The sequence below is a fragment of the Sinohyriopsis cumingii genome, unplaced genomic scaffold (assembly GCF_028554795.1).
Source record: "Sinohyriopsis cumingii isolate HCF-2022 unplaced genomic scaffold, ASM2855479v2 utg000229l, whole genome shotgun sequence".
NCBI classification, from domain to species: Eukaryota; Metazoa; Mollusca; class Bivalvia; order Unionida; family Unionidae; genus Sinohyriopsis; species Sinohyriopsis cumingii.
Window position 1 is genome coordinate 696,143 of NW_028315879.1, and position 13,368 is coordinate 709,510.

A 13,368-nucleotide genomic window follows, 5' to 3' on the forward strand; every position below is an offset into this window, starting at 1 on the left:
TCTTGACACCAGGCCGACCAATCCCAACACTAACCTCTTAATGCTGAACGCCAAGCGAGGCAGCTGTTAGTACCATTTTAAAAGTCTTTCGTATGACTCGGCCGGGGATCGAACCCACGACCTCCCGCATCCGAGGCGGACGCTCTAACCACTAGGCCACCGGAACGGTCACATCGGCTTTATTGTTTGCGTACTTAAATCAAAACTTTAGCTATTTTGCAATTTAGCCAGAGCTGACCAGAATATGCAAAATGGGCTTGTCCTGGGGGAATAATAAGGCGTATCACATGGAGAAAAGGTACGTCCCATGGGCGCTCGCACATTGGGGCAAGGGGTTGGGTCACTAGTCCCCCCCCCCCAGTTTCTGTTGTCAGCCATTTAATGTGAAACTTTGACCTCTTTTCTTTTAATCGCTGTTATTTAAACTGCCCAAGGAATAATTTTATATCAGTTCCAATCATTACAGATTACCGTTTATACATACTACATGTATACAATGATTTTTTTTTTAAAATTTGTAATTTTTATAAGATTACTGAAAATTGTGTTTTCTCGAAACACGACAGGTTTAGAATATTATTTTTGGCAAAGCCTCCATTTGATTAAAATCAAATCTAAATTTCACCTTGGACAGTAGTGATTTGATTTAGATTGTGCCGTGTTAAGGCATGCATGTCAACATCTTGAAAATACATTTACTAATTTCACCAGCGCGATCAAAGTTTCCTCAGGCAAACAATTTTTGTTTCGACAAGCCTGACGGGCACCTCACTTTGAATACAGGATGGGCCGGAACTAAAACCAGAGGGACCCAGGGTGTCGGGCTATCCGATTTATTTTTAGCACTGCTGGTGTAGATAAAAGATCTGTGAATTGATTGTTGCATTTTGTGGTCACTTACTCGGCCTTCTGCCTATTTTCGTAACTCGCACGTTCAACACTTTTCTCAGGATTTAAAATATTCAACGTTATGTCTGGAACAGAGCCAACTTTTTGTCTAAGCTTAGCATTTGCGTATCCTTGAGCTGCCATTTTTTCAGAATCCCTCTCGTAACAGTTCTTTGATAACGAGCACATAGGGCTGTATGGTGTTGCTTTGAAATCGACTCGTCTGTAATAATGTATCCATTTTTTCAGTATGCCTTTATCTTTCGGAAAAGAAAAAAAAATGTTGTCCACTGGCTTTTCTTAATGTTTTATTACACCCGTAAGCAACGCAAAACGGTATTGTGTTTTACTCTGGCAACTCCCACTTGGGCTGCTGGAGTCGCTACTATGACGTCACATCCCGAAAGTAACCGAATAGGCGCGGAAATTTTGCATACGAGGTCACGGAAATTCAGCTCCTAGAAGATAGGCCAATATCTTAATATTGGCATTTCGGTCGCAGATGATACTTCAGAATAAGGTTTACTGCTATAGTACCTTTATTATTATCCAATATTTCCATTGGTTTCTGGTCTCCTTTAAATTAATTCTACAATGTAAGTCCTTGACCTTGTTATTTATGTTAAAAGGATGATAAGAATCTTGAATGAAATGAAGTTGTCCAAACACTTTCTTCAATATTAATATATTTTGTATTTGTTTTGTTAAAGAAGTATTCTTCAACTTAAACTGATTTTGGCAATCCAGGCTTCCATCGCATTCCAGCCAACTGCAGTGTTGGCAAAAAAAACTTGAAAACAGGTCCTTTTGCTTTTGTGAGAATTTAAATTTATTAGAAAAAAGACATCAGAGTAAGTAAAGTCTGGCTAAAACATTATAACTTTAATTTGTAGCAAAGCGTCATTTTGGACTGCCAAGCGTGCGAGATATTCCTGAAAATTTGACGTTTGTTATGATGTTAGTTGACATCAAAACATGCTACACAGTGTCATTATTCAGGCAGTAAGACCTCAACACCCAATACATAAATATCAGGGTCATGGACTTAACTTTAGGAGTAGAGTTAAATTTACAATATTGATTAATTAGACAATGGACCGCTTGGGTGGGCTAGTGGTTAGAGCATCCACCATGGATATGGGAGGTCACAGGTTCAAACCCTGGATGAGTGATACCAAGGACTTATAAATATGGTACCAACTGCTGCCTCACTAGGCGATCAACAGTTAAAGGTTTGTGTTAGGACATTTGCTAGTGTCATATTTTTATTCCGCCAGGATAAAGACAGCACAGTAAGTATATTAATTACACATAAATTAGTGGAAGAGTGTTGATGTAGGCAGCCAAGATGTGTGAGATATTCCTGAAACTTTGACTACTCATTCCAGTGTCAACCAACATCAGAACAGGCTATACAAGGCCATTATTTGGTTAGTAAGACATAGCACTAAAACAAAGACAACATGTGCTATGTCTGACATTGTAGGACTAAAGCCTCCCCTTGATGCATGAGTTAAATTAATTCTACAATGTAAGTCCTTGGATATGGGAGGGCACAGGTTCAAACCCTGGATGAGTGATACCAAGGACTTATAAATATGGTACCAACAGCTGCCTCACTAGGCGATCAACAGTTAAAGGTTTGTGTTAGGACTGGTCCTCAAGCGTCAGGATAATGTGACTGGGTGGGACAGCATGCTACATGTCTGTAGCATAATACCCCAGTGCATGACACATTGTAGACATACTCTCATAATCATATAGGGTTTTTGGCACATTGTAGACATACTGTCATGACCATATAGGGTTTTTGGCACATTGTAGACATATTGTCATGATCATATAGGGGTTTTGGCACATTGTAGATATACTGTCATAACCATATAGGGTTTTTGGTACATTGTAGACATATATGTACTGTGATAATCATATAGGGTTCTTGGCACATTGTGTACATACTGTTATACCTAGATTCATGAAATTTGGTGAGGGGAGGCATTTTATTGAGTGCTACACCCTAATCTCTTTGCAAACCTTGACGTTACATCAAAACATGTTTTGGTGATTTGCATTTGACATTTTACTGGCTTAAGTTTCTTAATTTATTTTATAACCAGATATGATACTGTTACATTGATAAGAAATACACATTGTCTTCATCTAATGTGTCCCAGAACATCTTTTGTTTTCCCCCTCGATGCTTTCCTTTATATAGGTTTGGTCAGTCATGACTGATCTGTGAAATAGCTAATGGATAGACTTAGGTAAACAGGCATGAAGCCAGTAGGAGTAATTTACAATCAATCCTTTCTCATGTGATGACATCAAAGAAACCCATTAAATGTGTATATAAACAGCCTGTGATTGTTGTTTTAACAGTGTTTAAATTGGTGACAACAAACATAACAATCATGAAAGTTTTCTCATAGTTTGAATAGGACATTAATATCCAATTATTAATATGCATTAATGAAAAATTAATAATAATAATTAATAATAATAATAAATAACTGCTACTTAAGTATATGATTTAGTCTTCAGCACTTCAGTATGAACAAAATTAGATTTAATTCTTTTTTGAAAAAGAATTGCAATGAGAAATACACTAATGCTAATAGATGACACAGACTAGACAAAAGTGAGACCACAAGAGAAGACAACAAAGAGAACTCAAACTTGGAATGTAATTTAATGCTGACTCTCTCAGCTATGTGAAGGAAACTGATACATATGGCAAATGAACTACAAATATGAGAATTAGAGATCAAGCGAGAGAAGCTGTTCTCATGGTTTAGAAAAGTGAAATCAATTCATTAAAGCAGTGTGTGTGGTACAAAAAGAAACTGCAGGAAAACAATATTTACCAGTTCACTCGAAATGGAAATACCAATTTGCAGCTATCAGATTGTATCTGTTATGAATTCATCCATACCCATCCCGTATATTTGTTGCATAGGGTTTCCATGCTGTGCATAAAAGATGGACAACCCTTGATGATGTTGAGAAAACTCTTCAGCTGCTGTGAAAAATGATGACAGCAAGGCAGCACAATCTTGTACAATAATGCTGTGAATACATTAATCAGAATAATGCAGGTGTGTCCTGCACTTGAAGACTTTGATAACCAGAATGCCATACACACCATTTTGAAGTCAAAGAATGGGAATAAAGTAAAGATACTAACTCAGTTGCAGATATGCAGTGCGATGTAAAGTATTTTTTGACAATTACTGAAAAATAGTTTTCATCTAATCATAGTACCTGCTTGATGCCCCTCCCCCTCCCAATTTCACCTCTAAACATGTTTTGGCTTGCATACGTAAACATTGAGCCTTGGGTACCGAAACTGAGCTTAAAAGCCACTTTAACAAACTTTACTCTGATGTAGAATTAAAAGCAAATGATTATATGTTAAATGCCTAAACACATACATGTACACAGCACAGATAATGTGTGTTACCAGTTAGTCAGGAAGTTTGATGGGGAAAAAAGTTTTTCCCATATTTGAATTTACACATAATTGATCAAAATTGATGTGTGTTATAGTTAAGCAATTTTAGTGGACACATTATCTGTTGCCTCCTATGTCCACATCATCTATATTCAGTGGACAATACAAAATCAGAGGCACATTTACTGTATGCCCTCATTGTAAAATTAGTTCACTGTAACCCATGTTTCCTGTTTCACAGACTTTGGTTAAATTTTGTTGTACTGTTTGCTCTTGAAACAAACTAGATAATTGTTTACAGCTGTCTCGTACCATACAAAATGCAAAATGGTCACTGTGACCTTCATTTTATATTTTGCTGCCTTTTGTTTTTGCATTTAGCGTAATTTCTCGTATCATATGTACATGCTTTCTTCTAGAATAATTAAACTTTTAAAGGGGATGTACATTTTTTTTATTTTTCTCGGGGGATGTACATTTTAAAAAAAATTCTCAGTTATTGATCATGCTAGAATAGTTGTTGTTTTAGGATTTATCGCCATTTTTCAGCACAAGATAGGCTATACATTGCAGCCAGTATAACTTGTGAAGGAAGAACCCTGAAAAACCGTGGGAGGAACCACTGACCAATGATAAGCTACAGGCAAGCTGTCTCACGTACCCACATTAGCTGAGTTGAGACTCAAACCCATTCTGACAGAGGTGAGATGGCAGTGATCCAGAATGTTGAGCACTTTAGATCACTCTGCCACAGTAGTGAAATGGATGATGATATCTCTGTTATACTGCACCCATTCAACAAAGAAGGTTAATTTTACTGTGATTTTGTTCAAATTTTATGTTTAAAGTTCATGTAATTGGTGCTGTTTATACTCCATTCATAAAACGTGATAGTTTGATGCATTAATCTGTTACATACAGCCAAAGACCTACATTGTATGCTTGGCTAAAATTGGTAAATTATTATTAGTATTTATGATATATCCAGAAATCCTAGTCAGGATAATTACTGATGCGTGACTTTCACCCAGTAACAATAGCATACTAATGAGGTAGGATGGCAGATTACCTCAGGTGCAAGAGGTCTTGGGGCACCAAAACAGCTGATTAAAATTAAATAGCATGATAATCATTGGCAGGCCATCATGGTTACCCTGAGTGCCATTTAACATTCGTAAGCCACTGCCCAGTAAAACCTGCCTTCTAAGGGTGTGATGATGGTAGTTTCTTATGTAGGTTTAAAACACAGACATTAAAAGAATTACAAAACATTTGACTGCTCTGGTAGCGTAGTGGTTAGAGCAACTGCCTCAGATGTGGGAGGTATCGGGTTCGAACCACAGCCAAATCATACCAAGGACTTATAAAAATGGTACTTACAGTTGCCTCGCTAAGCACTCATCATTAAGAGGTCAGTGTTAGGACTGGTCGGCCTGTGGTCAGGATAATTTGACTGGGTGCTATATGTTTGCAGTATGATGCTTCAGTGCTAAACATCTCTATAAACTGTCACACTGCAAACATCATTGCAATATGACTGAAAAATTTTTAAAGGTACGTTAAAAATCCAAATCACACACACACACACACAAAACAACATTAATCTCAGGATTTTATTATCTTGTTGTTGTACCTTTACTTTGATATCAGAGAAAAGAATGTTCTTTATTATTTTGAATCTTTTCGTGTTCTGTCAGTAGATAGGTTTGTTGGTTGGTTAGTTTAATGGTATATCATTGCAATACTGCCTATATTTAATATATTACCAAAAGTTTGAATTTATAATTTTAAAAATAATTAAAGTTACAATGAAAGGAGATAAAACTGTTCCCTCACCCAATTTTAACTAGATGGGGCCTAAGATTTTGTTGTTATGACCACTCTAATATAATCTTCTAAAAGATTCATAGGTTTGAACTATGTAATAATTGAGTACTCTGAGGCTTTCCTGGTGGAGAGTGAATAATTATTTTTTCTTAAGTGTTTAAATACTTCTTAAGTTATATTGTGAATATTTTTGCTAGAGTTACACAATTACACAGCATTGTTTGAATTCATCGATTAAGTAGTTACAAAATTAGTAACTTTGTAAATGAAGATGCATTTGGTGCATGAGGCATCTGTCGTGCCCATATACAGTTTGTAACTCTAGTTGTGTTGGGTGTCAAACATACAGCCCTTGAGCTGGATATGGCCTGCCAGCCTCAGTAGTCCAGCCCACAGACAAGTTCTCTTGTTAATGAATGATTGTCTTAGTTCATAATACATATAGCCCAAATGAAGTTCATTTTTATCAAATCTGGTCCACCATAGCAAATGAGTTTGACACCCATGATGTAGATATGATGTAGCAGTATGTACATTACCATATTTATCCTTAGGGTTTTAGGTATATTCAACAGAGACAAGTCTTACAAACTGAATCCTGTCATAATAAGAGGTAAATGTCTTATGGCATGTTTCACACAGTCCTGAAAAGCACTTGAATTTTGATGGTTACCTTCAGTAATTGAATTTATTGTTGGTTCCAAAAGTACTGGAAAAGCAATTGTCTTTGAAAAGAACTTGAAAAAACTTACTGACATAAATATCAAGAAAGAAAACAAAGATCTGTTTAAGCACAAACTTTATGGAGTTTTAATCCCGTATTGGTTTGTTTGCACATTTATTTCCATGATCGATAAAGGTCACATCATCGACTACCTTGACTTGGAAAACAATGATCATAATTTTATACTTATATGCACATCAGTAATCATGGTCATTTTGGATAGTTACCTTCTCATGATGTAAATGAATGAATGCGGTGTTGACTGGGTTATTAAGTTGGTCAAGTGCTCTGTGATGTGAATTCTGTTTTCAGACAAAATTGTCATTAGTGCTGTGTGCTGTATATATATAATTAAGGTCAAGAGATATAACAAAGAGCCATGTGTATGTTTGTTCTAGAGTTGCAATGTAGCTGTAACACTCATATCGCTACAATGTCTGCAGTATGGCAGTTTTATAGTGGTGTCTAGCACATGGGCATCATGCCTCAGACATGTGGCATGATGTCCCACCCAGTTGCATTATCCTGACACCAGGCTGACCAGTCCTAACATTAACCTGTTAATGCTGAGCGGCAGCTGTTTATTCCATTGTTTATAAATCTTTGGTATGACTCGGGTTATGTGGGTGGTTTTCAAACCTGTGACTGCCCACATCAGAGGCAATGCTCTAAAGAGCTTTGTTTGCGATAAGAGTTTCAAAGGACATAGACTAAATGGTAACTGGGTTCACCCTTTGTCATCCTGATAGTAGGATCAGTATTGTCGACTTGTGTGCTAATCATAGTAATTAAAAATATGTATCAAAATGGTAAGTTTCTGGTGTTTTGTTGCCAAAAATTGTTCAAATCAAGTAGCAGTTGCTTGCAGAAAATGTATTTTATGTTTTGTTCAAATTGATGAAGAAATACTGTAGAACTTAATGTTACATTGATTGCAAAATTGCAGGGAACTGGGAACTATGCTGAAAATTCATATATATGTATTTTACCTTGGCAGTCCCAACCTAGCACTATGATAGCCAAGACCTAGCACTCTTGAGGCAATGGACATAAGATTATTTGGTCCATGGAAGTGTTTCCTAACACCACCCAGGTCCATGGAAGTGTTTCCTAACACCACCCAGGTCCATGGAAGTGTTTCCTAACACCACCCACTGGCATCATTGACAGTGTTGCTAAGCAGTATGCCATAGGTCAGATGACATTACGTAGTGACCCACTTAACAAGGAGAGCTTCACTCTGTGCAAGCAAATCTTTTATTATGTTATTTGGAAAGAGGAGGTATAAGTTACGAATACATGACCAGTTTTGCAAGGGACACACTGAAGGTGGGATCTCGTGTGTGTCCAAGTGATCTAAGGTGCTCATCATTATGGATCACTGCCATCTCACCTCAGTATGCATGGGTTCGAGTCTCTGGCTGAGAAAGCATGCCAGTAGCTTCCAATGAGTCTGTGGTTCTAACCAGGGTTTTCCTGGATTCTTTTTCCACCAGTTGTAATATCTGCCATGCATAGCTTATCATGTGATGAAACATGGCTTTAAACCTTAAAACAAGAACACTAATGAAGGTTGACCTAACTGATTTTTACATGTCTTAAATAAGAACTAAAGTTTCAAATGATATATTTTATTTGTTAACAGGGGTGACTGAACTGACCAGCCAAGATGCCAATCCAGGATAAAGGAGATGGTGACAGTGGTGTCCGAATGAGGATTGGCTACAATGGGTAACATTTCTGAACTTATGAGCATGTGTATTGATCACTGTTGAAGCATTATAGAATTTAAAATGTTGTGGACTATGACCAGATCAATTTCCCTCAAAATTTCTGTGAAAATTATGGTAAAAACATGAATTGGAGCTGTGGGAAAATAGACAGCCGCTCATGCACTTTGCAGGCCAAAACTAAATCTTGAACCCAACAAGTACATATGTGTTTCTTGCTAGTATTATCCTCATGCTATACGAAATCATGCAGTTTTGACACTGCTGTTAATAATGAGGAAGATTTGTGGAGATAAAGTATGAATGTCACTTCCGTAAAAAATTTGCCCCATGGCCAGTCACAAGAAATAGTTAATTGCTACCTTAGATTGTATCTGATAAACAGGAATTCTGTGTAGTCAGATTATGGTATGTCATATATCTCTGATGGTTTTCTACATTGTTTATTTGCATTTCCGTGACATTATTTTATATGCATTTACATTGTTATTGCTTTGGTTGTTTGTGTATTACACTTTATTTTTATTTTTTGGAAGAAAAAAGTATGCATTAATTTTGAATTCATTGAACAAAATTTCTAGTCATATAACTTTGTAATAATAGCTTTTAAAGGGAGATAATTTTAGGGTCCACATTAAGAGGCGAGACCTTTCTAGTAATTACCTTGTCTGTTAATATGCAGGGTTACCTCTAGGATGCACCTTAGGGCTGTTCCATTAAAACATACATGGGGCCCAGGGAAGGCACTTAAAAAGTGTTGTGTTCATCCATAGATGAAATTTATAATTTTCTTTTTGTTTTAATATGAACTCTGAAATCAAAATACCCTGGCATATATTTGATAAAAAATGCCTTCCCAGGATACCATGTATGTCTAAATGGAACAGCCCTTTCACCACTGATCCTTTTTTTCATTTGTGTGTTCCGGTAATGGATTTAGTAGTGTTCAGGTCATGGATTTAATAGTGTTCTGGCCATGAATTTAGTAGTGTTCAGGTCATGGATTTAGTAGTGTTCCAGCCATGGATTTAGTAGTGTTCAGGGAATGAATTTAGTAATGTTCCAGGCATGGATTTAGTAATGTTCAGGTCATGGGTTTAGTAATGTTGATGTCATGGATTTAGTAATGTTCATGGCATGGATTTAGTAGTGTTCCAGTCATTAATTTAATAGTGTTCATGTCATGGATTTGGTAACGTTCCAGTCATGGATTTAGTAGTGTTTCAGTCATGGATTTAATAGTGTTCCACTCATGGATTTCATAGTGTTCCAGTCATGGATTTAAAAGTGTTCCAGTCATAGATTTAGTAGTGTTCCAGTCATGGATTTGGTAGTGTTCTGGTCATGGATTTAGCAGTGTTCTGGCCATGGATTTAGTGGTGTTCAGGTCATGGATTTAGCAATGTTCAGGATTTAATAGTGTTCAGGTCATCGATTTAGTAGTGTTCTGGCCATGGATTTAGCAGTGTTCATGTCATGGAGTTAGCAGTGTTCAGGATTTAATAGTGTTCTGGCCATGGATTTAGTAGTGTTCAGATCATGGATTTAATAGTGTTCTGACCATGGATTTAGTAATGTTCAGGTCATGGATTTAGTAGGGTTCTGGCCATGAATTTAGTAGTGTTCAGGTCATGGATTTAGTAGTGCTCTGGCCATGGATTTAGTAGTGTTCCAGCCATGGATTTAGTAGTGTTCAGGGAATGAATTTAGTAATGTTCCGGTAATGGATTTAGTAGTGTTCAGGTCATGGATTTAATAGTGTTCTGGTCATGAATTTAGTAGTGTTCAGGTCATGGATTTAGTTGTGTTCCAGTCATCATTTAATAGTGTTCATGTCATGGATTTGGTAACGTTCCAGTCATGGATTTAGTAGTGTTTCAGTCATGGATTTAATAGTGTTCTGGTCATGGATTTAATAGTGTTCCAGTCATGCATTTAAAAGTGTTCCAGTCAAGGATTTAAAAGTGTTCCAGTCATGGATTTAGTAGTGTTCTGGTCATGCATTTAGTAGTGTTCAGGGCATGAATTTAATATATTGTTTTTGTCATGGATTTAGTATTTGATGTCATGGATTTAGTAATGTTCATGGCATGGATTTAGTAGTATTCAGATCATAGATTTAGTAGTGTTTTGTCATGGATTTAGTAGTGTTCCAGTCATGGATTTAATAGTGTTCCACTCATGGATTTCATAGTGTTCATGTCATGGATTTGGTAACGTTCCAGTCATGGATTTAGTAGTGTTTCAGTCATGGATTTAGCAGTGTTCAGGTCATGGATTTAATAGTGATTATGTCATGGATTTAGTAGTGTTCCTGTCATGGATTTAATAGTGTTTTGGTCATGGATTTAATAGTGTTCAGGTCATGGAAATAATAATTTCTTCAATAAGTATTCCCTTTTCCAGCATTTTGCGATAGTTACTGTTGAATAAGACTAGCAGAGTTTGATAGAATTTCCTAGTCAGCTAAAATAACCATGATCTCTACAGTCAATATGGTTATTTTAGCAGACAGGTTCTTTGTAGAAAATTGTTTTGTTGTCTGAATCTACAAGAATATTGATGTAAGTTTACTATTTTGTAGAAATTAAGTAATTCTTGATGCCAGTGTCAGTGATAATGATATGTGTTTGAATTCCTTGAACAAACAAGAAACAGGTAAGGGTAATTGATACCCCTGCTTTTTTTATTCTAAATATACTATTTAGCCAGGGAGTGGAAATCAAGTTTGGAATGTACACTGCATCTATCTGTCCAGTCACGCTTTAGGATAATAAAGAAACCCATAGATAATGGGGTTAAAAGGTCAGAGATCATTGCCACAGTAAGTCTGGTAAGAGTAATGGTTTATGTACATCACATTTAGTGTGTTAATAGAGGACTATTAAACACAGGGTTGGGCATCTATTATGCCTTTGATGGTACTTTTTTTATACATTGCTGATGTTATAGTCACTTATTACAATTTTTTTCTTTTTCTTCAGGGACATACTTATCACCAATGTAAATCATGGGATCTCCTTTGAGGACTTTTGTGCCGAAATCAAAGACATCTGCAAATTTGATGACAGACAACCATTTACAGTCAAATGGGTTGATGAGGAAGGTTTGTATCGTGTTGATTCTCCATAATAAAAAAAACATTTGAGCAAAATTCTGCATCTTGTGCATTTGCAGCAGGCAATATATGGATGTGACCATCATTTGTCAGCTGCACTGAGGTCCTGTGTGGATCAGATTTTCTGAAGTAAAGAAGGGGTTTATGTTATCCAACCCATCTGGCCTGTATCAATTATGCTGTACAACTTTTCTTATATGGGACAGAAGTCATATTTGTAATAGACAGCTTTGGTGGCCTAAGTGGTTAGAATCTCTGCCTCTAATGTGGGAGGTTGCGGGTTCGAACCCAGCAGTTGCCTCGCTTGGCACTCAGCATTAAGCGATTATGGTTAGGACTGGTCGGCCTAGTGTAAGAATAATTTGATTGGGTGGGACATGATGCTACATGTCTGCGGCGTGATGCCTGAGTGCTAGACATCACTATAAACTGCCATGCTGCAGACATTGTAGTGATATGACTGATTTTAAAAAAAGCTATGTTAAAATTCCAAATCACACACACACATACACACATAGACTCATATTTGGAATATGATTGGGGTTGGTCCCGTGCCAGATGAGGGTGGGGACCCTTGTTTATATAGAGGTTGGGGAGGGTAGAGGTAACTTGAAAAATGTGGGGATAATTAATCTTTGCTGCATACTTTTGGCTTCATTGTGTTGGGTATAAAGGCAAATAGTGTGATGTAAGAAAATGTATCCCCTTAAAATGATTAGTGTACTCCCAAACCACAAAATTAGATACTCGGGAATATTTCTGATTTTCCAGCACTTTCATTTTAAATTTCAGGTGATCCCTGTACCATTTCCTCTCAGATGGAGCTAGATGAGGCCATTCGACTTTATGAAATCAACAAAGATTCAGAGGTTAATATGCATGGTAAGGAAATGCTAAGCAACTATTTTAGGGCCCTGCAGGTGGGTAAGTTATATACAGTAATCACCTTTGCCATCCATCCGTTTACACTTGTAATCACATTGTCTGTTCAGTGCTTACAGATAATTTGATGCAATTTTGCTGGTGAATTGTTGATTACACAAACTTAAATGTCAAGGACCATTACGCTATGAACAAGAGTCCCTTGAAAGGATTGATGCTCCACTGGGCAAGAAATTTGTCCAGGAATTCAAGATACAACAATTTCTTTCTGTTAACTGTCAAGTAATCAAACTATCTTCATTATTATTCAGCAGTAATTAGCTGTTGTCTTTTCAGGTCCAATTTTAGCAAAGTGTTGCCCTTTCGTTGTCATTTTAAATCTCTACTGGTCATAAACCAAAAGAGCTTTTCATATGGGATCATGTTTTCCATCTGTTTTATGTCCATTAGCACAAGATTGTTATAAATTTTAAACTACATGGAAGATTGCCATGAAATTTTTCATGCCCATTGATCCCTCACATCTGTCTGCATGGGTTCGAGTCTCAGGCTCGGCTAACATGCGTACATGAGAAATCTTGCCAGTAGCTTCTCATGGGTTGGTGGCTCTTCCTGGGGTTTTCCGGGGTTCTTCCATCACCAGTTTTACTGGCCGCCATGTAGAGCCTATCTTGTGCTGAAAAATGCCATTAAATCCAACAACAGCAATACATTGATCCCAAGGTCAAATCTTAAATGAAAATAGTGT

General features: G+C 36.9%; 1 protein-coding gene across 6 annotated transcripts in view; it reads left to right on the plus strand.

Annotated features, from left to right (window-relative positions):
* LOC149774427 (protein kinase C iota type-like) overlaps window positions 1-13,368 on the plus strand; it is a 109,365-nt gene that overhangs the window by 2,713 nt on the left and 93,284 nt on the right. For all 6 annotated transcript variants that reach the window (XM_089945212.1, XM_089945213.1, XM_089945211.1 and 3 more), the window contains exons 2-4: window positions 8,536-8,621; window positions 11,605-11,726; window positions 12,531-12,620. In XM_089945212.1, coding sequence (XP_089801338.1) covers window positions 8,560-8,621; window positions 11,605-11,726; window positions 12,531-12,620 — 274 coding nt within the window. In that variant the 5' untranslated portion in view covers window positions 8,536-8,559. The remainder of the gene's footprint in view (window positions 1-8,535; window positions 8,622-11,604; window positions 11,727-12,530; window positions 12,621-13,368) is intronic.